Source organism: Macaca nemestrina, chromosome 2, assembly GCF_043159975.1.
Source record: "Macaca nemestrina isolate mMacNem1 chromosome 2, mMacNem.hap1, whole genome shotgun sequence".
Lineage (NCBI taxonomy): Eukaryota > Metazoa > Chordata > Mammalia > Primates > Cercopithecidae > Macaca > Macaca nemestrina.
Window position 1 is genome coordinate 82,792,717 of NC_092126.1, and position 27,144 is coordinate 82,819,860.

The 27,144-nt window shown below is 36.5% G+C and overlaps 1 protein-coding gene across 17 annotated transcripts in view; it reads right to left on the reverse strand.

Annotated features, from left to right (window-relative positions):
* LOC105465851 (polyhomeotic homolog 3) overlaps positions 1 to 27,144 on the reverse strand; it is a 105,191-nt gene that overhangs the window by 31,167 nt on the left and 46,880 nt on the right. For 13 of the 17 annotated variants that reach the window (XR_011619886.1, XR_011619885.1, XR_977824.2 and 10 more), the window contains 5 exons: positions 20,770 to 21,638; positions 20,431 to 20,478; positions 14,694 to 14,847; positions 9,325 to 9,575; positions 5,169 to 5,328 (listed from right to left, as the gene is read on the reverse strand). Coding sequence is in view for 12 of the 17 variants with exons in the window: in XM_011714518.3 (XP_011712820.1) it covers positions 5,169 to 5,328; positions 9,325 to 9,575; positions 14,694 to 14,847; positions 20,431 to 20,478; positions 20,770 to 21,638 (1,482 nt within the window). In the remaining 5 variants the exon portion in view is untranslated. The remainder of the gene's footprint in view (positions 1 to 5,168; positions 5,329 to 9,324; positions 9,576 to 14,693; positions 14,848 to 20,430; positions 20,479 to 20,769; positions 21,639 to 27,144) is intronic. The other 4 variants (XM_071091230.1, XM_011714513.3, XM_011714529.3 and 1 more) reach the window with 1 other exon arrangement.

The following is a 27,144-nucleotide window of genomic DNA, read 5'->3' on the forward strand; positions in this document are numbered from 1 at the left end:
ATTTAATAAAGACTAAGATAAATACAGGGATTCAGAAATGCAGACATGGGTGCCATGTATTCAGTAGGCTCCGGTACTTACATTATCCCAGTTTTACTGGGGAAGCAGATCGCAAAGTGCTAAATTAAGTGAAGTAGCAAGAACTACTAAAAAACAAACTGTGAATTAATATTTGACATTGGTGGGGCATCCAAATACATTATCCTGAATAATGAAATCATGACTGACAAGTGACCAGTTTAAGGAAATTCTCAGGACTACCTTCATAAGCAAAAGTCATCAATTTAGTAGCAATGAGGAATAAACAGTCTGAAAACAAGTAAATTAAAAATTGCTCCTTCCAATGACCTTTCAACGGCCCAGTCAGGAGATCCACCAACACATTCCCGAGACCTGACAACGTAATTCCCAGAGGTACTGTTTTAATTTTGTCATGCTTATAATCTGATCTTATTATAATCTGATCTGATTGAAAAGCCTGTAGGGAGATAGAACTTCTCACTCGACCACCACTGCCATTAGTTCCAGCCCTGAAAGAGTCCACTCCTCAAGGTTATTCCAGGAACAGGATATGCTAAAAGCTTTGTTTCAAAGATCTTCTGTTAATTAACATACAACACCTGATAATAAATTAGAATACTTAATGAAGGAGGAGAAAATACCAAACAGAAATGGTTTACAGTTAATCCAACAAAGATAAGAGTATCAGTTTTATTTCTCATAAAGAAGTGAGGGACATTAACAGATTCAAAAATTCTTGTTCTAATGTTCAGTCATATTTTTAACAAATTTGGTAATATTACCAAGGTCACTCTTTTACATTTATGAATTTAAAAACTGCCAAAAAGTTTTTTAAGAACTGCTGATTTAGCTAATAAAAATGGGATTCTATGGCAGAGACAACTGGTAATTCTCCAGCATCCACTCTTTGCTTTTCTCCCATAGTTACAAAACCCTACGAACATGGCCACCCAGATTAAAAACAAGTTTCTGCCCTATGTGTGGCTGATTTGTAACCAATGGCATATGACTGTAAATGCTCACAAATTCCAGGTGGTGCTCCTTCCCCCATCTCATTGGTTAGAATGTGATCATGAAGATCAGCCATCTTGGAAATAAAAGCAACATTCTATGGATGACAGAGACATAAGACCCTGGAGCTTGAGTGCCCAATACTAAGGAACTATCACATAAGCCCTGGACTGCTGATCTTTGGGTTATGTCAGAGAAAATTAAATTCTTATCTTCTTTAATAATATTATTCTGGATGTCTACTGAAGTGGCCAAACCTGCTTCCTAATCTAGGTCCCCCATTTTGTGGCATGAGGGGAAGTTATTTTTTATTTCCCCCAAAGACCTGAAATCACATGAGGACAGCAGCAAAAAGAGGCAATGAGATGGAAATCATAATCAGTGTGATGATATACCAAGGAAGACCATAAGCTACTTTGATGAATCACAATCTACTGGTTGGAGACTCTCGTTATAGAACCAGCCTAAAGAGAACCACAGTTTATCCTTTATATGCTTATCATGAGGTTTTTTATGTTGAAACTATATGTACCACTAAAAGCAAAGCCACTAAATAAGTGACCTCACCATTTTACACTATAGTACTTCCTATAAACACTTAAGTACATAGTAATAGAAACATGAAAATTATAAAATTACCTTGGGAAATTAAATTAGAAAGTATTTAAAATTTTAGCACGTTTTATATAAATATTTCTCCTGTATGAAATATATTATCTCTACATCTTCCTTTCCTTACTCTGATATCATATCCTGCTGAACTACCCACTTGCCTTGAGAACATCAGTCCTTTCCTTCCTTTTCCCACCATGACTATATGTGTCAATTACATGCAAAACTTACACATACATTCTACAGATGGCCAACAAAGTTTCCAAAAACACTCCTTTATTCATATCACCTGCCTAAAAATCTTCAGTAACCATCCGCCCAGCTTCAAACCATCCACCTAACTTCAAACTTGCTTTCTAATATCCAAGGTTCTCCAGAAACTGACTCTGCCAGTCATAATTTCCACTACTCCTCTAATTCAACCCTTTACTCTTCACTGCCCTCTCTTAAAGTTACCTAGCACTTACACATTCTTCATGCACTTACTCTTAGTGTTCTAATCTGAAATGTTGTTGTTTATCTTAAATCTATGCATTAAATCTATGACCCAGCTCAAATCTCATTTTTATTGGAAACCCACCAAACTGGGAATAATCTTAGCCAGTTTTAAAGTTCTAAATTCTTCCTGTCTATATAATTTAGTGTAAATATACCATCTGTAGCTCCTTCATTACCTTTCTGTATGGAGATTCCCTAGATCCCTAGTTCCAAACTACATGAAAAGCTCATGGAGGGAAAGGGGATTGTATTTTACTTCTTTATGTATGTAAAGAATATATACATACATACATACATATATCTCTCATGTTCTAGAATAGTCTAACATGTACTACATGTCCATTATATTATAAACTGAGGATCATACTGTATGTGGTAAAGTTTCCTAAGCAGATTTCCATGTTCTTCCTATTGTGTACACAGGGGGGACACATTATAAATACTTTTTAGCCTAGAACTTTCATTTATATACATATTGTAGATATAGGCCAAGAAAAAAAGAATACCTACACATTTTTTTGTTACTTTTCACTTCACATGAGAAATGTTCTCAGATAAAATAGTATGTGTAATTAAAAGACAGTATTTGAGAATTAAATGAAATTAAATTCATAAAAACAAAAGGCACAATACAGACCTTATTTGGATCCTGATTTAACTAAATAACTATAAAAGGACTTAAAAAAATTAGGGAAATATGAATATGGGCCAGGTATTATATAACACCAAAGAATTACTATTTTGTTATGTGTGATATGGCATTATAAGGAAATGTGTATTATTTTGAGAGATACACACTGATACATGTACCAGTGACTACAATTTTCTTTAAAACAGAAAAGAAAAGAAAAGAAAAGAGAAGAAAGAGAAAAGAGAGAGAAAAAAGGCAAGGGAAAAGGAAGGAAGAAGAACAGAGAAAAGAGGAGGGGGAGGGGAGGGGAGGGGAGGGGAGAGAAGACAGTGGGGGTCAGGAATGGAGGAAGGAAAACAAAATGAATGATGAAGCTAATGTTGCAAAATAATGTTGAAATTGGGTGATAATGTTGAGTCTGGGTGATTGGGGATTTATTATACAATTCTAATGAATGTTTTAAAGTTTTCATGGTTAACATTCTTTCAAATTAACACAAATCAAACTGAACTCAAGTAGTAAAAATCAAAATTTAAACTAGTATACTCTTTGCTGTTCAAATAAGAAGTAAAACGGTGATTAATACGTTGCAACAGTTTATAAAGAACCAACAATGTCAGAGGTGTCATCCTTTTAAGTTAGAAAATCTGTGGTCAAAGACATATCTAGTTTGCTTACCAGCATGTTATATTGCTTGATTTAGCGAAGGCACATAGTATAGGCTCAATAAATATTTGTAAAGTGAATAAATTAATTTTAATGAAATATACTAATACATTGATGATAATTACTTAAGACACAAGTGTTAATTCACTACTACAAGGCCTTGACTATTCTAAATGCTACTGCATTAAATTGAACTCTGTCACCTGAAGGGTCATGATCAAAATTAAGAGGAATAGTCTCATGAAGATGCTCCTGTAGAATATGGCAATTCAGAAATCTCACCCCAAAAAACAGTAAAAACTTAGCTGCTTTTAAATAGCAAATTCAAAGTATAAAATATCATTTTCATTTTTTTTTGTTTGCTTTCCTTCAGTCATTTTGGATACCACTTGAACTTCTATTCATTTTATTTTATTTTATTTATGTTTTGAGACAGAGTCTTGCTCTGTCACCAGACCGGAATGCAGTGGCACAATTTCGGCTCACTGCAACCTCCGACTCCCTGGTTCAAGCGATTCTCCTGCCTCAGTCTCCAAAGCAGCTGGGATTACAGGCGCACGCCACCACGCCCAGCTAATATATATATATATATTTATATATTAAAACATATATATTTATATATCTATATATAGACATATATTTATATATAAATATATATTTATATATCAATATATAAAAATATATAAATATAATATATATTTATATATTAAAATATATTATATAATATATATATTACATATTAAAATATATTTTATATATATATTTTTTTAGTAGAGATGGGGTTTCACCATGTTGGCCAAGATGGTCTTGATCTCCTGACCTTGTGATCCGCCCGCCTCAGCCTCCCAAAGTGCTGGGATTACAGACATGAGCCACCGTGCCTGGCCTTTTTTTCTTTTCTTTTTTTTTTTTTTGAGATGGAGTCTTGCTCTGTCACCCAGACTGGAGTGCAGCAGCGCAATCTCAGCTCACTGCAACCTCTGCCGCCGGGATTCAAGCAATCCTCCTGCCTCAGCCTTCCAAGTAGCTGGTATTACAGGTGCATGCCACTACACCCGGCTAATTTTTGTATTTTTAGTAGAGACAGCATTTCACCATGTTGGTCAGGCTGGTCTCAAACTCCTAACCTCAAGTGATCTGCCTGCCTCAGTCTCCCGAAGTGTTGGGATTACAGGCATGAGCCACCGTCCCTGGCCTTATTTCATTCTTTATTAGAATAAAGTCTAAATAAAAAAGGAGTTTCCTCACTGAACAAATGTAATCGCCTCTTGAATGAAGAGTATATACTTAATATAATTACAATATCCACCTGATGTCAAACATCAGAATGCTCTGAAACAAAACAACCCCAGAGGCTCTAAAATTTTAAGCAAACTCAGTAAAATACTCATTTGTTACTTAAGTCTGCTTTAAAAAAGAAAGAAAATTGATTGTATTGATACTAAAATTCTGAGTTGCCTTCTCTCACATATGATGAAACTTTTCCCACCTACACTCCTTCAAAAGTCAAATTGACATTGAAGAAATTAGCACTAATCTTGCTATTTTGGCTGTGTGACCATTGAGAGTCTGATTAGCTTTCCCATTATTTTAGTCAAATGGTGCATTATATGAGAATAAAAGTTGAATACTTCCAGTGAAATTCTGTACAGAATAAAAATCTACATCCTGTTTTAAGCAGTAAAAGTCAAAGTTAAATTAAAGGGTGTCTTAAGTGAAACCCACAAACCTTCAGCAATCATATCTTCCATCTCTGTGTCAGATGAATTATCTGCGTGTTTTGTATTATTCTGTAGCTCTGGCTGAACACACACTGAATTTATTGCCTGATTATCCAAAAGAGGCCGTTTTTTCACAGGTTGTTCTATTAGCAAAGATGAACGACTCACCTTTAAAAAAGGAGAAACAAAAAAATGAAACAATCTCTAAAAAGACATTCAGAAATAACTTGGTTTAAAAAACTCTTGAAATGAAACCTATTTGTGATAATTTACTAGTTCAACTCATCAGATCCATTTATTAAGTGCTTTATTCCTTGGGAAAAGGTGACGCAGTCTGGACCTGAATGGTTTATTTCTGGTCACCAGCAGTACAGCTGCTTCAAAATCTCTGTTAAATGGAACCTGCTGTCTGAGTTTAGGCAAGTAGTTTTTGGAAAACAAAATCTTAAAATTCAGCAATTCCTTATCTTCAGAATTAATACTAATCATCCAGTTATCCTGCACTGTGAATATCTTGGTAGCTCAATCCAACACTGAAAAACAAAGGCAGTAACTGTCAGTATATTTAGGAGTTGGGTTTTTTTTTTAAACTTTAAAAAGTCTACTCAAGCAATTCTCTCTCAAGTTCTTTGTGGAGACTAATTTTTTTCTTCATAAATTTAAGGTTTTCTTTTTCTTTCTTTCTATTTTTTGGAAACGAAGTTTTGCTCTTGTTGCAATGGTGCGATCTTGGCTCACCACAATCTCCACCTCCCGGGTTCAAGCGATTCTCCTATCTCGGCCTCCAAAGCAGCTGGGTTTACAGGCATGTGCCACCACCCCTGGCTTATTTTGTATTTTTAGTAGAGACGGGGTTTCTTCATGTTGGTCAGGCTGATCTCAAACTCCCAACCTCAGGTGATCCGCCTGCCTCAGCCTCCCAAAGTGCTGGGATTACAGGCGTGAGCCACCGTGCCCAGCCAATTTTAGTGTTTTCCATATGAATGCAAGACAAAGAAAAGATCATCAGTAAATTTTGATTTGCCAGTATCCTCAACTAATTAAGATTTTTCATGCACAAAGCTTCTAAGAAAACTAAAATTCAAAGTGTTTAGGTGATTTGCTTACAAAAATAGAATGAGGACTAGATTTCAAGTCTTCTGAATCCTAGTTTAGCAACTTAATCCACTATAATCACAAAGGAAATGGAAAATCTTCAAATATTAACAAATTAACATCAAAATATTCACTTATATTCAGTATACTTGGTTAACTCAGGAATACTACTTATTTTAGAAATACTTTCAACAAAAACAACTCAGACCAAATATATTCATTGATTCACTGGTGAGCCCTCAGCTAATTTAAAAAACAGAATGACTAGAACATCTTATTCCTCAAGAATGCTGGTTAAATCTCCAATATCTGCCACATATGGGGAACAACAGCTTATTGGATAGAAATTTTTACATTTAACCTTAGAGTATAATCACTCACAAACTTTTTAAAAATTTTGTTCATGTCAGTTCGATATTTAATATGCCTCAAGTGAAATTAAAATTCATTAAAGTTATTGCTTAAAGAAAAACTCATATTCAATGCTACTAAGGGCATACACTTCTCACAGATGAATAAATTTAAATCATTTTTCCAAAAAATAATTCAGCAATTCATATCAAGTCTTATGAATATCTATGTAATAACTCTATTTCTAAAAATTCACACTAAGAAACTTATTTAAAATGTGTATGATTTATATACAGATATTCTCTTCAGAACTATTTGAACAGTGAAAAAATGGAAACCTAATGTCCAACAATAATGGAAAGATTACATGGATGTTCATAAAGTGAAATTTTATGTAACCTTTCAAAATGTTTCCAATACTATTAATATGAGAAAATAAATACTCAAATTTCCTCAGTGAAAGAACTGTATGTACAATAATAATCTTGACTGTATGTATATATAACATCTATACATTATATATACAAACACATATACCTTAATACCGCAATATGTATATGTGTATATATACCACATATGTATTGTGTATATATATATACACCACATAGGTATTGTGGTATATATGTACATATACATACTGTGGTATTAATGTGTACTGTGGTATATATACACATAAACATATTGTGGTATTAATGGGGATCATTTGCCCTGTACATTTCCCAAATTTTCCATTTAGAACATGTATTAGTTTTGTAATGTGAAAAACAAAAGTTATGGCTCTCACTAGTGGTAAAAGATAATAATGGCTATGGCTATGAAGTGCCAAGTACCATAGGGAATAATTTATGCACATTTAGTTCTCTCGACAACCATAAGAGCAAAGCACCATCTCCGTCTGACGAATAAGCAAACTAAAGATCAGAAAGTTTGAATGACTTAACAAGTTACATGGTCAGTATGGAGCAGACGGGAAAAAAGACTGTTCCTCCATCCACTGTATGAGAATTGTTATAGGAAATCCAAGTTTCAAACACACACACACACACACACACACACACACACACACACACACACACACAGAGGAAACTGAACACAAAAACAACTGACTGGGTAGCTATCTACCATAATGCAAGACTGTCACCCATGAATCTGAAAATCCAGATGACTCAAAATGCCTTCAAAAAATTTTTCATATTTTTTATATCTGCCTGTCTTTGATATATTTTCCAAGGAAAAATGTTTATCTCTAGATATTAGCATACAACTTATATACAGCTTAGCCTCAAGTTGTAAGACCTGTAGTGATAGAGCACCTTCATTCTGAGTGGAACATTTTAAAGCATTTGAAAAATATGATTGAAGGCTAAAATTTAGGAATAACGAGAAAATATATTGGCTAATTACAAACCATCAATTGGGTAACTTCAGCTGTAACTTCAGATGATTTAAAATAATACACTTTATGGCCAGGTGCAGTGGGTCACGCCTGTAATCACAGCACTTTGGGAGGCTGAGGCAGTAGATCACTTGAGGCCAGGAGTTTGAGACCAGCCTCGTCAACACGGTGAAAGCCCCTCTTCTGTACCAAAAATACAAAAACTGGCCAGGCATGGTGGTGCACGCCTGTAGTCCCAGCTACTCATGTAGCTAAGGCATGAGAATCACCTGAACCCGGGAGGCGAAGGTTGCAGTGAACTGAGATAGTGCCACTGCACTCCAGCCTGGGTGTCAGAGCGAGACTCTGTCTCAAAAACATAAATAAATAAATAAAAATAAAAATAGTAGTACACTTCAGCTGTCGTTTCAGTTTCCTTAAAAAGAAAAAATAGGCTGAGCGCCACGCCATGGCTCACACCTGTAATCCCAGCATTTTGGGACCTCAGGAGTTCAAAACCAGCCTGGGCAACATAGCAAGTCCTTGTCTCTACAAAAAAATACAAAAATTAGTGGGGCACGGTAGAACACACCTGCAGTCTCAGCTACTCAGTTGGCTGAGGTGGAAGAATCAATTGAGACCCAGGGGTCAAGGTAACAGTGAGCCATTATCATACCACTGCACTATAGCCTAGGCAACAGAGCAAGATCCTGTCTAAAAAAAAAAAAAAGAAAAAATAGAAAAGTTTATTTCACTGGATAAACTTCCAACTACCTTTCTCTAAAAATTATAAAAATGCCGGGCGCGGTGGCTCAAGCCTGTAATCCCAGCACTTTGGGAGGCCGAGACGGGCGGATCACGAGGTCAGGAGATCAAGACCATCCTGGCTAACATGGTGAAACCCCGTCTCTACTAAAAAATACAAAAAACTAGCCGGGCGAGGTGGCGGGTGCCTGTAGTCCCAGCTACTCGGGAGGCTGAGGCAGGAGAATGGCGTAAACCCAGGAGGCGGAGCTTGCAGTGAGCTGAGATTCGGCCACTGCACTCCAGCCTGGGCGACAGAGCGAGACTCCGTCTCAAAAAAAAAAAAAAAAAAAAAAAAAATTATAAAAATGTGTCCTGAAATTTTTTTCCCTTAGTTGATGCATCTAAACTTAGCTGGTATAAAATTCTACATAAACATTTGGAAATAAAGGAAGTAGAAAGAGAGATAAATGCTAGATTAAAATGGACAACTTTCGTGAAATAAAATTACAAGTTTTTTATTAGAGAATAGTAATATATAATTTTTAAAATAATGTTATATAAATTATAAACACACACAAAATATGCTTGCTACTTACAGGAAATGGCTCCAATCCTTCCTGAATCACAAAGCCTTCAATAACATGGGTTAGGATCTGTGGTTTCACAATAGCCTGTGGAGGTTTATTCTCTATACTGGGAATGCTACTATGCATAGATGTACTGTTACTCCTTGTGGTGGCAGCTGGAAGTAACAATGGAGGTGGTGGAACAGAAACATGTGAGGGATCTGATGGAGATTTAATTACTGAAGCACTGACTGATGCCACAGCAGGTAATTCCACTTGCTCTGAAAAAAAAAAAAAAAAAGTCATTTAAAAATTTTTTAGCATTTTGCCCAAGCAAATGAAAGAGAATTCAAGAATAAATAATAACAATAGTTAATATCTGATACTTTCAAAAACTGTTCTAAGAACCTTAAGACCTCATTTAATCTGTATAATAATCTTCTGAGGTAGAAGCTACTATTATTTCCACTTTATAGAAGAGGGTAACATGCTCAAAGTTATTCAAACCTTTGTTTAACAAATTGGGCCGGGCACAATGGCTCACGCTTGTAATGCCAGGACTTTGAGAGGCCGAGGTGGGTGGATCACCTGAGGTCAGGAGTTCGACACTAGCCTGGCCAACAGGGTGAAACCCCATTTCTACCAAAAAAAAAAATCAGCAGGGCATGGTGGTGCATGCCTGTAATCCCAGCTACTTGGGAGGCCGAGACAGGAGAATCGCTTGAACTCAGCTGTAATCCCAGTTACTTGGGAGGCGGAGGCTGCAGTGAGCCGAGACTATGCCACTGCACTCCAGCCTAGGCGATAAGAGTTGAAACTCTGTCTCAAAAAAAAAAAAAAAAAAATTGTTCTCATGAGACATGAAACTGTTTCAAGATATAAACTTACGAATAATTTATACTAAAATGGTTGCTTGGTTTTGTTTTGATGTTTTTTAATTTTAAGCTATTAAATCCCCTAGGTTCCTATTTATATATTCCAAAGGGTATAGGTGGGCCAGTGGAGTACTTTGAAAGTATGCTTAAATGAAATGGGGTCATGAAATCTACAGAATAAGTAGATTTATTTATTTGTATTTTTTTGGGAGACCGGCTACATATCGCCCAAGCTGGAGTCCAACAGCATGATCAAGGCTCACTGCAGCCTCAACCTCCCAGGCTCAGGTGATTCTCCTACCTCTTGAGTAGCTGGAACCACAGGTGTGTGCCACCATGCCTGGATAATTTTTTTTTTTTTTTTTTGAGACGGAGTCTCGCTCTATCTGGTGTGCTGTGGCACAATCTCGGCTCACTGCAAGCTCCACCTCCCGGGTTCACACCATTCTCCTGCCTCAGCCTCCCGAGTAGCTGGGACTACAGGCGCCCGCCACCATGCCTGGCTAATTTTTTGTATTTTCAGTAGAGACGGGGTTTCACCATGTTAGCCAGGATGGTCTCTATCTCCCAGACCTTGTGATCCGCCTGCCTCGGCCTCCCAAAGTGCTGGGATTACAGGCGTGAGCCACTCACTGCACCTTGCTGCCTGGATAATTTTTTTAAAATGTTTTTTGTAGAGATGGTGTCTCACTTTGTTGCCCAGCTGGTCTGTAACTCCTAGACTCAAGTGATCCTCCTGCCTCAGCCTCTCAAAGTGCTGAGATTACAGGTATAAGCCACCATGCCCAGCCTTCACAGCAGTTATATCCATAAATCAATCTAGTTTCGCTAAATAATCCACCAAAACAAACTGTACTGGAAAACCTGTTTAAAGTCACACAAAGTCACACAATCTATAAAAAGCAAAAGAAAAAAAAAAAAAAAGAAAAAATCAGCAGAAAATGTTAATTTGCTAATTTCTAGGAACAAATACACAATTGTACAAATCTGTTATCAAACTGAAGAACTTCACAAAAATCCTATCTCACATACCAACTCTTCACATGTACTTCTAGGAGGGGACAAAGGATGAAAGATTAAAAATTCTGAAGTAGGACTGAAAGGTACTTTTCTATAGAATGGAAAAAACAAATCTATGAAGAACTGAAACCTAAACTAAAATTTTAATGTCCCTTACAGATTTAGAGATAAGAGATACTTTACTTTTAAAATATAAAGCTGCATTAAGTATAATTTGGTATGTTCAAGAAATAAAGTTTGCTGTATGTTCTAATTAATATCCAGATCATATGCATAAATGTACCAAACTTACAGTCCTAAATTTTGTTCAAAATAGAGCTGTAAATTACTTTTTGAAGATGGTAATAGCTATTTACATAAGTTGTAAAAATCGAAAACATGAGAAACATTCATGTATTATAATAGAAAAAGAAACACAATTATTATGCCCTCTAGATTTAAGAGAAGTATGAGAGAAAACCCAAGTTCTAACTGATAAGATTTTGCCACAAATCTGTCTATTCTCAGTATCACTTACTGAACAAGAGATGTGAGATTTTTCTTTTTGTATAGATGCTTTTTACTTTCAAAGCATTTTAAAGATTTATAACAACTGAATCCCAGATGGAAACAAGTCTATTTCTGCAAGTTAGTTTATTTAAAGATTTGATAAGAGTTACTGTAAAAAAATTATCCTGTGCTTTAGTTCACCCTCAAATATTACAGAAGAGTAATAAGTATGAGGTAAATTATAGGAAGATTCAAGTCTACATTGTACTTTGACAATTTAGCCAGAGAGATGTGCTTGTCAGGATCTCAGACTACATTCCTGAGGAAAATATGGAAAGATACTCGTGTTCCAATATTTCAGAAATGTTTAAACTTCCTTCAAGTACTATTAGTAATGCTTATTTTGTAATTAAATCACAACTAAAATGTAAGTTTACTATTCAATAAAACTGACATTTATTTTTTTTAACTCTCATCTCATGACAGATTAGCAATAAAACTTACATCTCTGCCTTTAAATCAAAACTCCAGGAAATCCGCAGCAACATAAAACCGTTTCAGTGTAAACCACAAAGATTTGATACTAAAAACTTTCTTAAGTCTTTTGAGGTATTACTTTGAATAAAAAGGCAATAATAGACCAGGTGCAGTGGCTCATGTCTGTAATCCCAGCACTTTGAGAGGCCAAAGTGGGTGGATCGCCTGAGGTCGAGAGTTCGAGACCCACCTGGCCAACATGGTGAAACCCTGTGTCTACTAAAATACAAAAATTAGCCAGACGCCTGTAATCCCAGCTACTCGGAATGCTGAGGCAGAAGAATCACTTGAACCCAGGAGGCAGAAGCTGCAGTGAGCCGAGATCGTGCCACTGCACTCCAGCCTGGGCGACAGAGCCAGACTCTGTCTCAAAGAAAAAAAAAAAAGCAGTAATATAAAACTCACCTTAAATATTTTATATAAGTTTATTGACTAAATGTTTTCTACTTTTCAGGAGGGGGAAAAGTTAAAAGAAAATTAAATTTCCCCTTTTAGGCTCTCTAGAGATTTGCGATAGTAGTGAGGGAATAGAAGCTCGAGAGAAAAGAAGAGAAGGGGATATGGCACGCTAAAGAAAGCAGAGGGCAAGTGTTGCCTGGACAGCAGACAGGGACAGTGTCCCGTAACAGTTTGTTTCCATGCCTGTTGTAGTAGCCCGTCTTAACTGAAAATGATAATGAGGGCAATGTACATATTCAATAGAACAGAATACGTACAACAAAGCCAGAACCAAGATCAGTATTATTCAGATCAGGCGTCAGCAAACTTTCCATAAATGGTCGTATGGTTTCTACAACTACTTAACTTTGTGGTTAGTAAAAAGCAGCCACAATATCTGAACAAATGAGTGTGTGGCTATGTTTCACAGAACTCTATTTATGGACAATGAAATTTGAATTTTACATATATTTTCATGACATGAACGATTATTCTTCTTTTGATTATTTTCAACCATTCAGAAATGTAAAAGCCATCATTAGCTTGGACCATACAAAAATAAGCAGCAAGCCATGCATGGTGGAGAGCACCTGTACTACCAGCTATTCAGGAGGCTGAGGCAGGATTACATGAGCTCAGCAGTTAAGAGGCCAACCTGGGCAACAAAGTGAGACCCTGTCTCTTAAAAAAAAAGAGAAAGAAAATAGGCAGCAGAAAAGATCTGAACAGTGAGCAGTGTGCCAACCTCTAACCCTAACATTCATAAATATTAAAAATTAACATGAAACATTTATGTTTAGTAAAATACCTAGGATACACAGTAGCTTTGTGAGGAGGCACATACAGGAGATTTGTTTGAACTCATAAACAGCACTGAAATCGTGAATAAGACTTTGAATGGTTAAGCACAAGAACTTTTTTTTAAGAGACAACTTTTTTTTGTAGCTCCGTTGTACAGGCTGAACTTGAACTCCAGGGCTCAAGTGATGCTCCTACCTCAGCCTCCAACAAAGCTGGGACTCCAGGCATGCACCAACAAGCCCAGGTAAGAATTTTTTTAATTCATGTCTTACAAATTCTTGTAAGAATTTAGTGAGGTTTAACTTAAGTACTATAAATAATAAAGAACACTTTTGAAAGCACTTACTCAGTCTGAATCACAAACAATTGTGAGGAATATCACATATGGCTTAGAATATTTCATGATTTTTGGAAAGTATAATTTAAATCTTTTGAAAGAATTTTCATTTATTCTAATTTTTTAACTAGAAATAGCCTGATACATGAATGTGAATGAGCATATGAAACATGTCTGCACAAACCACTGAAAATATAGAAGCCTGAAATGATAGGTTTTCATTTGGATGGTACTGAACAATTTGTAAGTTATTGAGCTTCCCTGCTATCAAAGAATTTTCCAGGCTGGGCATGGTAGCTCACACCTGTAATCCCAGCACTTTGGGAAGCCGAGGCAAGAGGATCACATGTACCCAGGAGTTTGAGACAAGCCTGGGCAACAGGATGAGATCCTAACTCTACAAAAATAAAAAATTAGCCAAGTGTGCTGGAAGGTTCCTGTAGACCCAGCCATTTGGAAGCTGGGGCAGAAGAATCACTTGAGCCCAGGAGATCGGGGTTGCAATGAGCTATGATTGAGCCTGGATGACACAGTGAGACCCTGTCTCAAAAAAAGAATCTTAAACTCAAATCTGTATTTTGTTACAATTAACTACCATAACAAATTCGTTTAATATCATCTCTAGTGAAGAAACAGGCTGGGTGCAATGGCTCGCACCTGTAATCCCGACACTTTGCAAGGCCAAAGCAGGAGAATCGCTAAAGGCCAGTAGTTCAAGACCAGCTTAAGCAACATAGTAAGACCTCGTCTCTACAAAAAATAAAAAATGAGCCAGGTGTAATGGCGTGTACCTGTAGTTCCAGCTACAAAAAGAGGGGAAAGGAGAGGGAAAAAAATCAACTTTTCCTATTATTAACATTTATCAAATAGAAAAATTCCCACAAATGTTGCTATTTTCTCACCTAACAAAGGATGTTCAGAAGTCAAATCTTCTCCTCTCCCCACAGTTATAGCTGCTGGAGACAAAGTGGGTGGTGGTGGGGTTCTATCCACCCGGACACATTCATCTGACTCTTCTGGCATTTCTTCTTCACACACATCTTCTACCTGATAAACCTGCAATGACAAACCACACTGCCTTAAAATGTTTCCAAAACTAAATTTAATCAAGTGTTCTTAATTTCAGAAAACTAAATTCTATGTGTATTAAATTTAAAAACAAGGCAAAAATGACTACTGACAGGCTGAAAGGAAAACTTTAAAATTGCTCAAATGAAGTTTTTCATATTTCTTGATAATATTTGACTGAAAGCAAGCTGTGAATCAGTATCTACACCAAAAATCACTAAGGTTTCAAAAAAGGATAGTCAAGTCTGAACATATTTTTAATTTTGATAATTAAAAAATACAAATAAAATAACGATTTTGGGAATTCAACTGTTTTTGTTAGCTTCTAACTGTCATGACTCAAAACAGATACTAACATTTTTCACAGGCACACTAAGTAAATCCCCACAATGACACATTATATTAGGACACGTAGGATTCTATCCCAGGCTCTTCCTTATTATTATGTAATTTAAAGATTAAATTATAAAAAGTAACATCTGAGAATCTACAAAAATGATATGCAATTACATCTCTCCTTTTCTGTTCTACTCAACAATCTAATGACTCTTTATACAGTAATATGCAAACAGAAAATATCTTTCCTTGAAATACACACACATACACACACACACACACAGCCTAAGCTCTTTGACACCTTATTTTTTTACTCTTTTTATAATGTTCCATACTTATGGGAGAAAAGTTTTTAAGTCTATAACTTAACCACCTTGTTATCCAATTGTGTAAGATTATACTTAAGAAGGAAAATGGAGCCAGGTGCAGTGGCTCATGCCTGCAATCCAGCACTTTGGGAGGCCGAGGTGGGTGGATCACCGGAGGTCAGGTGTTCCACACCAGCCTGGTCAACATGGTGAAACCCTGCGTCTACTAAAAAAAAAAATACAAAAAGTAGCCAGACATAGTGGCAGGTGCCTGTAGTTCCAGCTACTTGGGAGGCTGAATCAAGAGAATCACTTGAACCTGGGAGACAGAGGTTGCAGTGAGCCAAGATCAGGCCACTGCACTCCAGCCTGGGTGACAGAGTGAGACTCCATCTCAAAAAAAAGAAAAAGGAAAATGGAATTGAAAGCAACCTGAGAAGGAGCTATGTAAGTAGAAATACTTTTTTTTTTTTTTTTGACGGAGTCTCGCCCTGTTGCCAGGCTGGAGCGCAGTGGTGCGAACTCAGCTCACTGCAATCTCTGCCTCACGGGTTCATGTGATTCTCCTGCCTCAGCCACATGCCACCACGCCCAGCTAATTTTTTGTACTTTTTAGTAGAGATGGGGTTTCACCAGGTTGGCCATGATGGTCTTGATCTCTTGACCTCGTGATCTGCCCGGCTTGGCCTCCCAAAATGCTGGGATTACAGGCATGAGCCACTGTGCCAGGCCAATATCTTATTATTAATGTTTCCATTTCAAAGAATACTTCTAGAGATTGACATGGGTATTTTAATTTATCATTTATTATTTACTTAACCATTATTTATGAAAAATGATTACTAAAAACAAAACCATAAGAGTTAATTTCCCTTCTTTTACCTATAAAGTTTATTACTTAAGTTTACAAAAATTATGAGTTTTTAAAATCTTATTTAACCAAACTGACTATTCTTCCCGTTAAAAAAATGTTTTTTGAGAAAGGGTCTCACTCTGCTGCCCAGGCTGGAGAGCAGTGGCTCCATCATGGCTCACTCAGCCTTGACCTCCAGGCTCAGCTTCCTGAGTAGCTGGGACCACAGATGTTCACTAACACGCCCAGCTAATTTTAAAATTTTTTTTGTAGAGATGAGGTCTCACCATGTTGCCCAGGCTGGTCTCAAACTCCTGGGCTCAAGTGATCCTCCTGCCTTGGCCTCTCAAAGTGCTGGGATTACAGGCATGAGCCACCGCACACCTAGCCCCATAAATGTTAAAAAACAAACAAAAAAACTTTCAACATTCACAAGAAACCTTTCAGTGACATCTAATATTGTGTGCATTTTTAATCAAACAATTTTAAAAGTTTGATGTTTTAAGGTATATAAAATTGTATATAAAAGTGGTCAGGATTTCTGAAACCAAAAAACCCATGTGTTGTAAAAGGGACAATCAAGCTTCATCTATAAGGATATAACAATAAGTTATAAAGGTAACAATAGGTGACAGTCAAAACTAAACTAAAATAAATAATCTTTCCAAGGCTCCACTAAGAATAAAACATCTTCTTTTGTCTTTTGTACAACTTTAAAATTCTACTGTTACTGGATAATTTTATATCAAATATAATATTATACCAAATATAAAATTCAGAACCATGATCTGAATCAGCTACAAAGTAGGCAACATTTTTTAAAGTTATTCGCTCACAACCCCGCACCTGGAAACTAAGACAGATTAGATTCTGTGCCTCATGCCTGAATCTCAAAAGTGAAAGCAGTCATTTGTTATTGCTCAGAGCAACAATTATACCTGCTACATCTGTTCATGATGATAACGGTTTTTTAAATGATGATAGCGCCCAATATAGGTAAAATCATTCTAAAAAGCGTCTGGGTATTAAGAAAAAAAATCTAGTCCCCAAGGGTAAGTGCTGTCACAGTGAAAACTTTAATTTGCCTTAGTGTTAGAAATGTTAATTCAGAGATAATTAAACAAATATGGTTTTATCAACCAGCTCAATTTTATCTATGTAGCATTCCTTCAGTTCCTTCGGTATAATAGATAGTACTTTTCTTCCCAAGAACATGATCTTTGCTTAAAATGCTGAAACTCTCTTTAATCCTAATGCAGTTACATGTTATTCAAACATCTGCTAGAGCATCTTTTAAGAAATCAAAGCTTGATCATACATAGAATTCTGATTTTTAAAAACAACAGAAGAATTTAAAGGATGAAAAGAGCCATAACACAAACAGCATATTTTGAAATAATCCACCAAATACTGTAAAATACTTTCCACTCATTATACTTAAAGCTAACTATATGTACTTCCAGAACTCTCATATAAAGACGAAATAAGTGCATGAACAAAAGAAGTAGGCAAAAACAAATCTGTCACAGACATCTGGCACAATCAGCATTAACAAATCTAAATGCAACAACTAAAATGTTGAAAAAAGCAAAGTAGAGGTTTTGCTCACTTACAAGATCATTAGGAAACTGCACATCACAATTACTGTTTAGCTCATAACTATAACTATTCTAAAAATAACAAAGACTGCCAAACTTACCTCAATAAAGTCCAATATTCCCATCTGTTTCCCTTTCCTAAATAAACTGAGGAATATTTGTTTATTAGTTCTAAATTATCTACCCTCAACATATTTATATCCAAATGTCAATAAAAAACTTTAATTCTTAAGTATCTTTAAAAACATCCTGATTTTACTTTGAAAATTCACCCTGATCTTTCAAATTTCCACATCTCTTAAAAAATACAACTTTCTACCTTTAAGTATTTGAAACAACCAGAAAAATATAAACTGTGAAGAAATGTGTTTTAATGGAAAAAATAACACATTTGGTCAAAGGTAATAAAAAAATAGAAGTTAAATTATTAAAGAGTTATGTTACCCAAAGAAAGATAAAAGATTAAAAAATATTTAGAAAGGTAACATGGAAATATTCATAGCAAGCATAATAACCATATCAGTGATAGCAGAGAAAGTTATTAATATCATTTTTTAAACTTCCAAAAATGTTTTAAGGTAGAAGTGCAGGAGGCAAGAAAATATTTTTGGCTTTAGTTTTTAAAGTATTATGTTCCAAATATATACATTTCTCTTTCCCTCTCTCTCTCTCTTTCTTTCTCTTTTTTCTGAGACAGAGTCTCACTCTGTCACCCAACCTCGAGTGCAGTGGTGCGATCTCAGCTCACTGCAACCTCTGCCTTGCAGGTTCAAGCCATTCTTGTGCCTCAGTCTCCCAAGCAGCTGGGATTACAGGCATTTGCCACCATGCCCAGCTAATTTTTGTATTTTTAGTAGAGATGGGGTTTCTCTATGTTGGCCAGGCTGGTCTTGAACTCCTGACCTCAGGTGATCCACCTGCCTTGGCCTCCCAAAGTGCTGGGATTACAGGTGTGAGGCACAACACCCAGCCTTATATCTCTATCCCAAATTTGCTCCTCCATAGCTTCCCCTAATATAAACAATTAAAAAAATACAAGGACTATAAAGAAGTATTTTTTACTTGTTTTTTTTTGTTTTTTAATTGTATTTTTTTCTTTTCTATTATGCCCTATCTGGAAACTGCCTTACTTTTTACTGGTTAAAAACCAAATCACTGAACTAGGTAGTGAGAAAGTAATTTAAATTAAAAATTTTTTGAAGGTGCTGTACACTTCCTAAACTCCTGTTTTTGTTACAATATCCATAGTAAACTCCAAAAATCTATTGAAACAAAATATAGACATGATAACTGAATGACAAACTTTAAAAAAAAATTTCTTTCCCTTTTTTTGAGACAAAGTTTTGCTCAGTTACCCAGGCCACAATCTCAGCCCACTGCAACCTCCACCTCCCAGGTTCAAGTGATTCTCCTGCCTCAGCACCCCGAGTAGCTGGGATTACAGGCATGGCCACCACTCCTGGGTAATTTTTTTATTTTTTTGTGTAGACAGGGTTTCGTCTTGTTTGCCAGGCTGGTCTCGAATTCCTGAGCTCAGGTGATCAGCCCACCTCAGCCTCCCAAAGTGCTAGGATTACAGGTGTGAGCCACCACACCCAGTCAAGTTCTAATTTTAATAAAAATTCACAGAAAGAAGAATTCAATCTCTTTGTGCCTATTAAGATCAGTCAGAATGACAAGAATACAAAAATCTATACATTTGTTTCATGAGAATCAAAATGCTTTCCATTAAAGAACATTGAGGATAATCCAAGTATGAAAAGAAAAAACAAGTATTAATAATAAAAAATACTTTGAAACTCCTTTCTGAGCTAGTATTTATTAGCTTTTAGGTGACAAAATCTCTTGGATGAGGTGTAATACAAAACCTCCCTTTAGGAAGATTCTTCTCCTCAGTTACAAATTATGAATCTGACCCTTCTGACTAAACAATTAGAGACCTTATTTCAGTTTTATAAATCTTAAAATGTCTTTTAGAGAATGTTTAAAGAAAGTATTTTTCAAGGTAATTTTCCTTTCTAGGCAACAAGTAATTGTTTTTAGAGGTTATTCTTAAAAATTCCACTACAATCTCAATTATTCAAAACTTTTACTCCTCTAAACGGATTTTTTCATCCTCAGTATTAAATTTATCCACCAAGATTTTTTGAGCTTTTTAAGTGAGAAATATTTTAAGTACATATTTTCTCTCAGTGGAAATAAAAAACCATTAGGTTTAATAATTCTATAAGATGGTCTACAGTTAAATTTTTGGCAAAGCTGGACTCTCTCCTAGAATAAATTTTTTAATAAAATTTCAACTACAAAGGATAATTTTGCCAAAAAACTACATCATATAAGCATACCTCCAACTTGAAACAAAATCCCCTAAAGGCCCAGGACTTCAGGATGCATAAAACTAAAAGGATTAGGCTAGATAAACCACACGTTTTGAGAACATACAAGCCAACAGAAGGGATCTATGAAGGATAATCACCTTAAGAGAAAAAACTTTGTGCAGATGACACTGGTTCAAATGCATTCCCTTGGGGAAAAAAAATCAACTCTGTAAAGATAGCAGATGGATTTGTTTAAATAGTAATAAAATTAACGAGGGACTTTAATTACCATCACAAATTATAAAGCATGCAACCATACTAAACAAACAACGGCATTTTTTTTGCCCATACAGCATGTTTGTCAGACTACTGACACATGGAAATTTCAAGCTTTTTTAGTTCATAGGCATTTAGATCTTGCAATAAAATATAGTGTGGGAAAAAATCGTTTTTACTTTCAGTTCAGCAAGAAAGTCAAAGAGCTTCCAAGGGCTTACCACTGGAGGATCAACAGGTGCTGGTGGTTGCACTTGTAGGTTTACCGCAACCGTCTGTGGAGGAGGAAGAGTCTGAAATGGCAACTGGACCAAAGCTTCTGCAGCTGGAAGCTCCTCTTCTGACACCAAAGCATTCTGCACCAAAACCTGGCCCTGGGACAGAATTTCAGGCTGCACTTGTAAAGACTGCATAGACTGCAAGGGCAGTGGTGGAATCTGAGCTGGAGGAGATGTCGACATCTGTGGAGGACTTGCAATTGGAATTGGAGAGGACTGCAGGGATGAATATTGCTGGTGTGATGGAGAGACAATCTGCTGGCCTGGGGATACCAAGGCAGACTGCTGAACTGGGCCAATGTGTACAACAGGGGAAGCTGGAAGTGGAAGATGGGATGGAAGATTCAACTGTGCTGTAGGTTGTACCTGATTAGCAGTGGACTGCTGCAAATTTGGCCCTGGCTGGAGAGCTGATGACACAAGAGGGTGTGGCTGAATAAGTGCTTGTGGATGAATAATTATAGTAGGAGACTGACTTGGTGAATGAGGTGGTGGAGGAGACACCACTACAGACTGCTGTGCTGACTGTGACTGATTAGGAGACACTGTTAAAGGAGGCGGATGACTCTGAATCGGTGAACAATGCTGTGACTGGGCATTACTGGGAGCTGGAGGAAGCCCATGGTTCTGGAGTGGTATACAGTGCTGGGATGGGGGTGGGTCTTGAGTTGAATTCTGAAGTGTGATTGGCTGAATTTGCTGTTGCTGCTGTTGTAATATCAGCTGATGATGGGAAACTTTGGAAGGTGGTGAATGAAGAGGAATCTGCTGATGTTTTATTAGAGAATGAGGCTGAATTGGAGAATATGAAGCTGTGAGAGAAAAAAATGACAATTAGTATTGATTTCAAAAATACAGAAATGTGTAAATAACTCTAAAGGAAAAAGTGTTCATATCAGAAGGTCATAATCATCAGAATTCTATTACAAGTTTTCCAGACAAGAGTAATTTGAAAAAAAAAAAAAATTTTTTTTTTTTTTTTTGAGACAGAGTCTTGCTCTTGTCACCCAGACTGGGGAGCAGTGGCACAATCTCAGTTCACTGCAACCCTCCACCTCCCTGGTTCAAGCGATTCTCCTGTCTCTGCCTCCCGAGTAGCTGGGATTACAGGCACCCACAACCACGCCCGGCTAACTTCTGTATTTTCAGTAGAGACGGATTTCACCACGTTGGCCAGGATGGTCTTGAAACCTGACCTCAAGTGATCTGCCCAACTCAGCCTCCCAAAGTGCTGGGATTACAAGTGTAAGCCACCACGCCTGGCCTGAATATTTAATGACAAACAGGTTTTCCTTGGAAAACTTTAAAATATCATAAAATATACTGTATTGTGATAAGTTCTAAAAGAAAACTGCCTAAAACTTAATAATCTGAATCTGTACATAGTTTGTTCTTATTATATTTTATAGGTCACCTGAATATCTGCATTAACTTTTAGCAAAGTTTATACACTTGAATTTCTTCTTTGTGGGAAAAGAGGAGTATCATCATAGAACAAGTATAACATATATAAAGATAACTTCAAAATCATAAAAAGGCTACAATAAAATTCATAAAATAAAGATCTCATCCTTTCTAATCCATATCTAAACTTGCTTCCAACTAATAGGGTAATTACTTATAAAGCTTTCCAAATGAGTTTCCATTTTTGAGCTGAGATGAGGGTATATCATTTGACCCAGGAAGAGAAAATGTTTTGTATAATAATTTAATGTGATTAAGCAAAAGACGTGTAAATCCTGTAGCACAGTTAAATAATCACTGTAACTAAGAATTGAAACTCAGGGGCCATTCTAAATCTAGGAAAACACTAGTTTTGCTTGCAGAGAATGAGACAATCAGAAGCCCATGCTACCTAAATAAGGGATTTTGTTAACCTTTTTCCCTCACCAAAAAAACCCTTCAATGACTGATGTGACAGTATGAAGTTTTCTCCACAAAGAAGCCACTCTCAACAGGAATAAATATATGTAAGAATTAGCACAATCAAACGGTAGGGAGCCCCCCATCATTATGCCTTTTCTGCAAACTGGTGACACATGTTTATAGAAAGGGAGATGCTGGTGAAATCCTCCCTAAGAATGGAAACTGAGTTCACAAGAAGATAAATTGAAACAATTGCTTAATGTTAATATCAGGTAAAAATTACACAAATTTAACACAGATTTAAAGACAGGGCAATTTTTTTTCCTAACCTTGGAATATTAGGAGAGAGACTATATTATACCTTACATCTATTTTTGTGTTCAACCACATTTGTAACAACTTTATAAAAATTTTCCGTAACTTTTTAAAAAAACATTTTTATATTTGGTTATTATTTAAAAATTTTGGAATCCTTTACAGAAATTAACATCTGATTAACATCCAAAAAAGAGGCATTTAGAAAGTTCAATAAATATCCACTAATTGTTTAAATAAAATTAAAAAAAGGAAATCAACAAAATAATTTTCATATAATAATATAATATCTAGGGCTAGTACTTTACACTAAGACTGAAAATTTTATGTCAGCCCTTTAAAATTGTGTTGATACAGACTATGCTATACAGTATTCAAAAAGGGTGAATTAACTAAATCTTGGATTTCTATAGAGTGCCCTTCATCCAAGGGACTCAAAGTGCTTTCACATGTCTCTCATTCATACTTACAAAATGCCTGTGGTATAAGTGGGTATTATTATTTCCCTCCTACAGATAAGTAAATAGATTTTTTTGCAAGCGTAAGAGCAAAGGCCCACTTCAATTCAACTTTGTAAGTGAAGTTTTAAGTTAAATTTACCATACTCTTGAAGTACTATGGATATTATATCTACTAGAATAACAATTCTGGCTGGGCACGATGGCTCATGCCCATAATCCCAGCACTTTGGGAGGCGGAGGCAGGAGGATCACCTGAGGTCAGGAGTTCAAGCCCAGACTGGCCAACTTGGTGAAACCCCATCTCTACTAAAAATACAAAAATTAGCCAGGCGTGGTAACACATGCCTGTAAAACCAGCTACTACTCAGGAGGCTGAGGTGGGAGAATTGCTTGAACTCAGGAGGCGAAAGTTGCAGTGAGCCAAGATCGCGCCATTGCAACTCCAGCCTGGGCAACAGAGGGAGACGCCGTCTCAAAAAAAAAAAGAGTAACAATTCTTTCTATGCTCTGGTAAGTAAGCAATCTTTTTATATCCTAGAGCTGTGACAATCCAATAGATTAGCAATCTATCCTTTCATCTAAATTACATTTTTCTTGGATCAGAAATCAAAGTGTGTTTATATTAGTCCATAAGTCCAACTGATAAGCACATATATTACAGAATTATGTGGCTATGTGAAGCAATACCTCTGTCAAAGAAAACACCTAGTGCTCTGAAATAAAAATCCTATCATGTTGGTTAATTTCTCTAATTTTAATAAACATCTTCTTAGGGTGGCTTTATAGTCAGAGAATTAATGGCTGACATCATCTCTCACATATATGTAATTCTATTATTTAAGTAACACGTATTGGCCGGGCGCAGTGGCTCACGCCTGTAATCCCAGCAATTTGGGAGGCCAAGGCGGGCAGATCACGAGGTCAGGAGATCAAGACCATGGTGAAACCCTGTCTCTACTAAAAATACAAAAAATTAGCCAGGCACAGTGGCGAGTGCCTGTAGTCCCAGCTACTTGGGAGGCTGAGAGGTAGGAGAATGGCGTGAACCCAGGAGGCCGAGCTTGCAGTGAGCCAAGATTGTGCCACTGCACTCCAGCCTGGGAGACAGTGCAAGACTCCATCTCAAAAAAAAAAAAGTAACACAAACTATTTCATTCAGTACAACAATCCCATGAAAGTGACAGGGTACTATACCAATCCAACACATTACAGATGAAGAAACTGTGAGTAGTTAAGTGACTTGCCTAAAATCATCTGGCTATTAAGGACAGCGTTAGGTCTAAAAGAACCTATGATCCTAACTGAGTCTAGGGCCCTGCTATGGACTGAGTGTGGGACAAAATTCATATGCTGAAGCCCTAACTCCCAATGTGTATTTGTAGATGGGGCCTCTAAGGAAATAACGAAGGTTAAATGAGGTCATAGGGTGGGGCCCCGACATGACATGGTTTGTGCCCTTTTAAGAAAAGACATCAGAGAGCTTCTGCTCCCTCCACCCACCACACACTCAAGAAAAGGCCAGGTGAGCACATCTGCAAGCCAGGAAGTGAGCCCTCACCAGAAACTGAACATTGCCAGACCTTGATCTTGGGCTTTCCAGCCTCCAGGACTGTGAGAAAATTAATTTCTGCTCTTTAAGCCATGGTCTATAGTATTCTGTTAGGGCAGCTGGAGCAGATTAATTAATACAGGACCTTCTCACTACACAATGAATTAATGTCTACAAAAAACAGTATATATTTTTCCAATTAAACTAGTTTCATAAAATCTCTAAAAACTGTGATAAAAAAAACTTCAGCTCTAATACAGTTCATATTTCCAGACATTTAAAGTTTGACCTTATTTTGTATATTAAAAATAGAATTTACTAAGTATCAAGTGGAAACTCCACCTTCAAAAAGAAATGATAAAGAAAACCAAGTTACTTTAGCACCCTAAAAATACATATAAGAAAACAATATCCATGTACACTACGATAATTATTAGACCACACTACATTAGAATACAAGTAGATTGTTTTACATTTAAAATGACTTGAAGGAACATTTTTCTTATTGAGGACAAATAATCAATTTAGAATCTCTCAAAATATCTTAGCTTCAGATTAACTTTTTTTTTTTTTTTTTTTTTTTTTTTTAAAGACTTGAGTCTCGCTCTGTTGCCAGGCTGGAATGCAGTGGTGCGATCTCGGCTCACTGCAACCTCCGCCTCCTAGGTTCAAGTGATTCTCCTGCCTCAGTCTCCCGAGTAGCTGGAATTACAAGTGCGCGCCACCATGCCTGGCTAATTTTTGTATTTTTAGTAGAGACATGGTTTCACCATGTTGGCCAGGATGGTCTTGATCTTTTGACCTTGTGATCTGCCCACCTCAGCCTCCCAAAGTGCTGGGATTATAGGCGTGAGCCACTGCACCAGGCCGAGATTAACTTCTTACCAATAAAAGCAGAAAAACTAAAAAGGTGAAAAATATAGCTATAGCCTTAATAGAAGATATGAATGGCTTTGAATAACTGCAGTGTAAGGCTTAAGAAACTTTTAAGTAGTTTAGGATTTTCTGAGTGGTTTTGTTTCCAATCAACATCACGGAAAACTGGAGTTTGGGTAATACACGTAAGATCTGAATTTGGAATTAAAACTGACCTGAGACTCTGGTGGTTTTGGCTTACTGGTTTCCTCCATACTTACACAAGATATTGACCACCAGAGGAACGCAAACTACAAGCATATTATCACACTATTAATGAAAGAGGGAATAAGCTGCAATTCAGAACTAGGTATTGAGAGTTAAGGGGGACTGAAAAATCCAAAACTAGATCTCCTTGTTTGAACTAACCCTGAACTAGTTCCCAGCTTTCTCTGAAAGTAACATTCTCTTTGGAAAGAAACTAACCTACCCTTCATTATAATTTATCAAAACTTCAGGAATCACTAGAAATTGTCCCTGAGCAGTCATTCTAAGCACCATGGGTCACCACTGCTCCACACTGACTGTCAAAACTGGCCGGATGCTGGTTTGAGGCTGAGAATAGTAGTGTAAAAACAGTAGTGTAAAAACCCAGCTTTTATGCCATACAGAGAGCAGCGCCTAGCACACAGAGGTTTAAAAAAAAAAAAGTGTCTAATTATACTCTGAATATATTTATTACTTTATACATTATATCAAAGCCTACTTACATAAGATTCACATTTAACAATTCTAACCATAGTGATACCTAATTAGTACCAATAAGAAAGACTGCAATAATTCCTAAAATACAAGTGGGGAAAAAAAATGAACTATTAATCCAACAAATATGTACCTCCCACCTAATATAGGTAAGTACATACAAGGTACAACTTAGCGCTGTCAAGATACAAAGATGAAAAGGTGAATCTAAAAAGGGATTAAAGAGTTAATGTAAAGTACTAACACAGTGCCTCACACATACATAAATGCTCAATATTATTATCCTACCCTCAAGGAGCTTAGTATCTAGCAGAGAAGCTAAGATGAGTATACAAATAACTATAAAAGAAAAAGAACCAGAAGGGACCATACAAGTTCAGAGTGAGGAGAAATTTCTAACTAGGGTCATCAGACAATTCCACAGTTTTGAGATTCAGTGATGTAGATAATGCTGGCAATATTAACACAGGAAACATGAGAAGTGAAATAGGTTTAAGTGGAATATTTTAC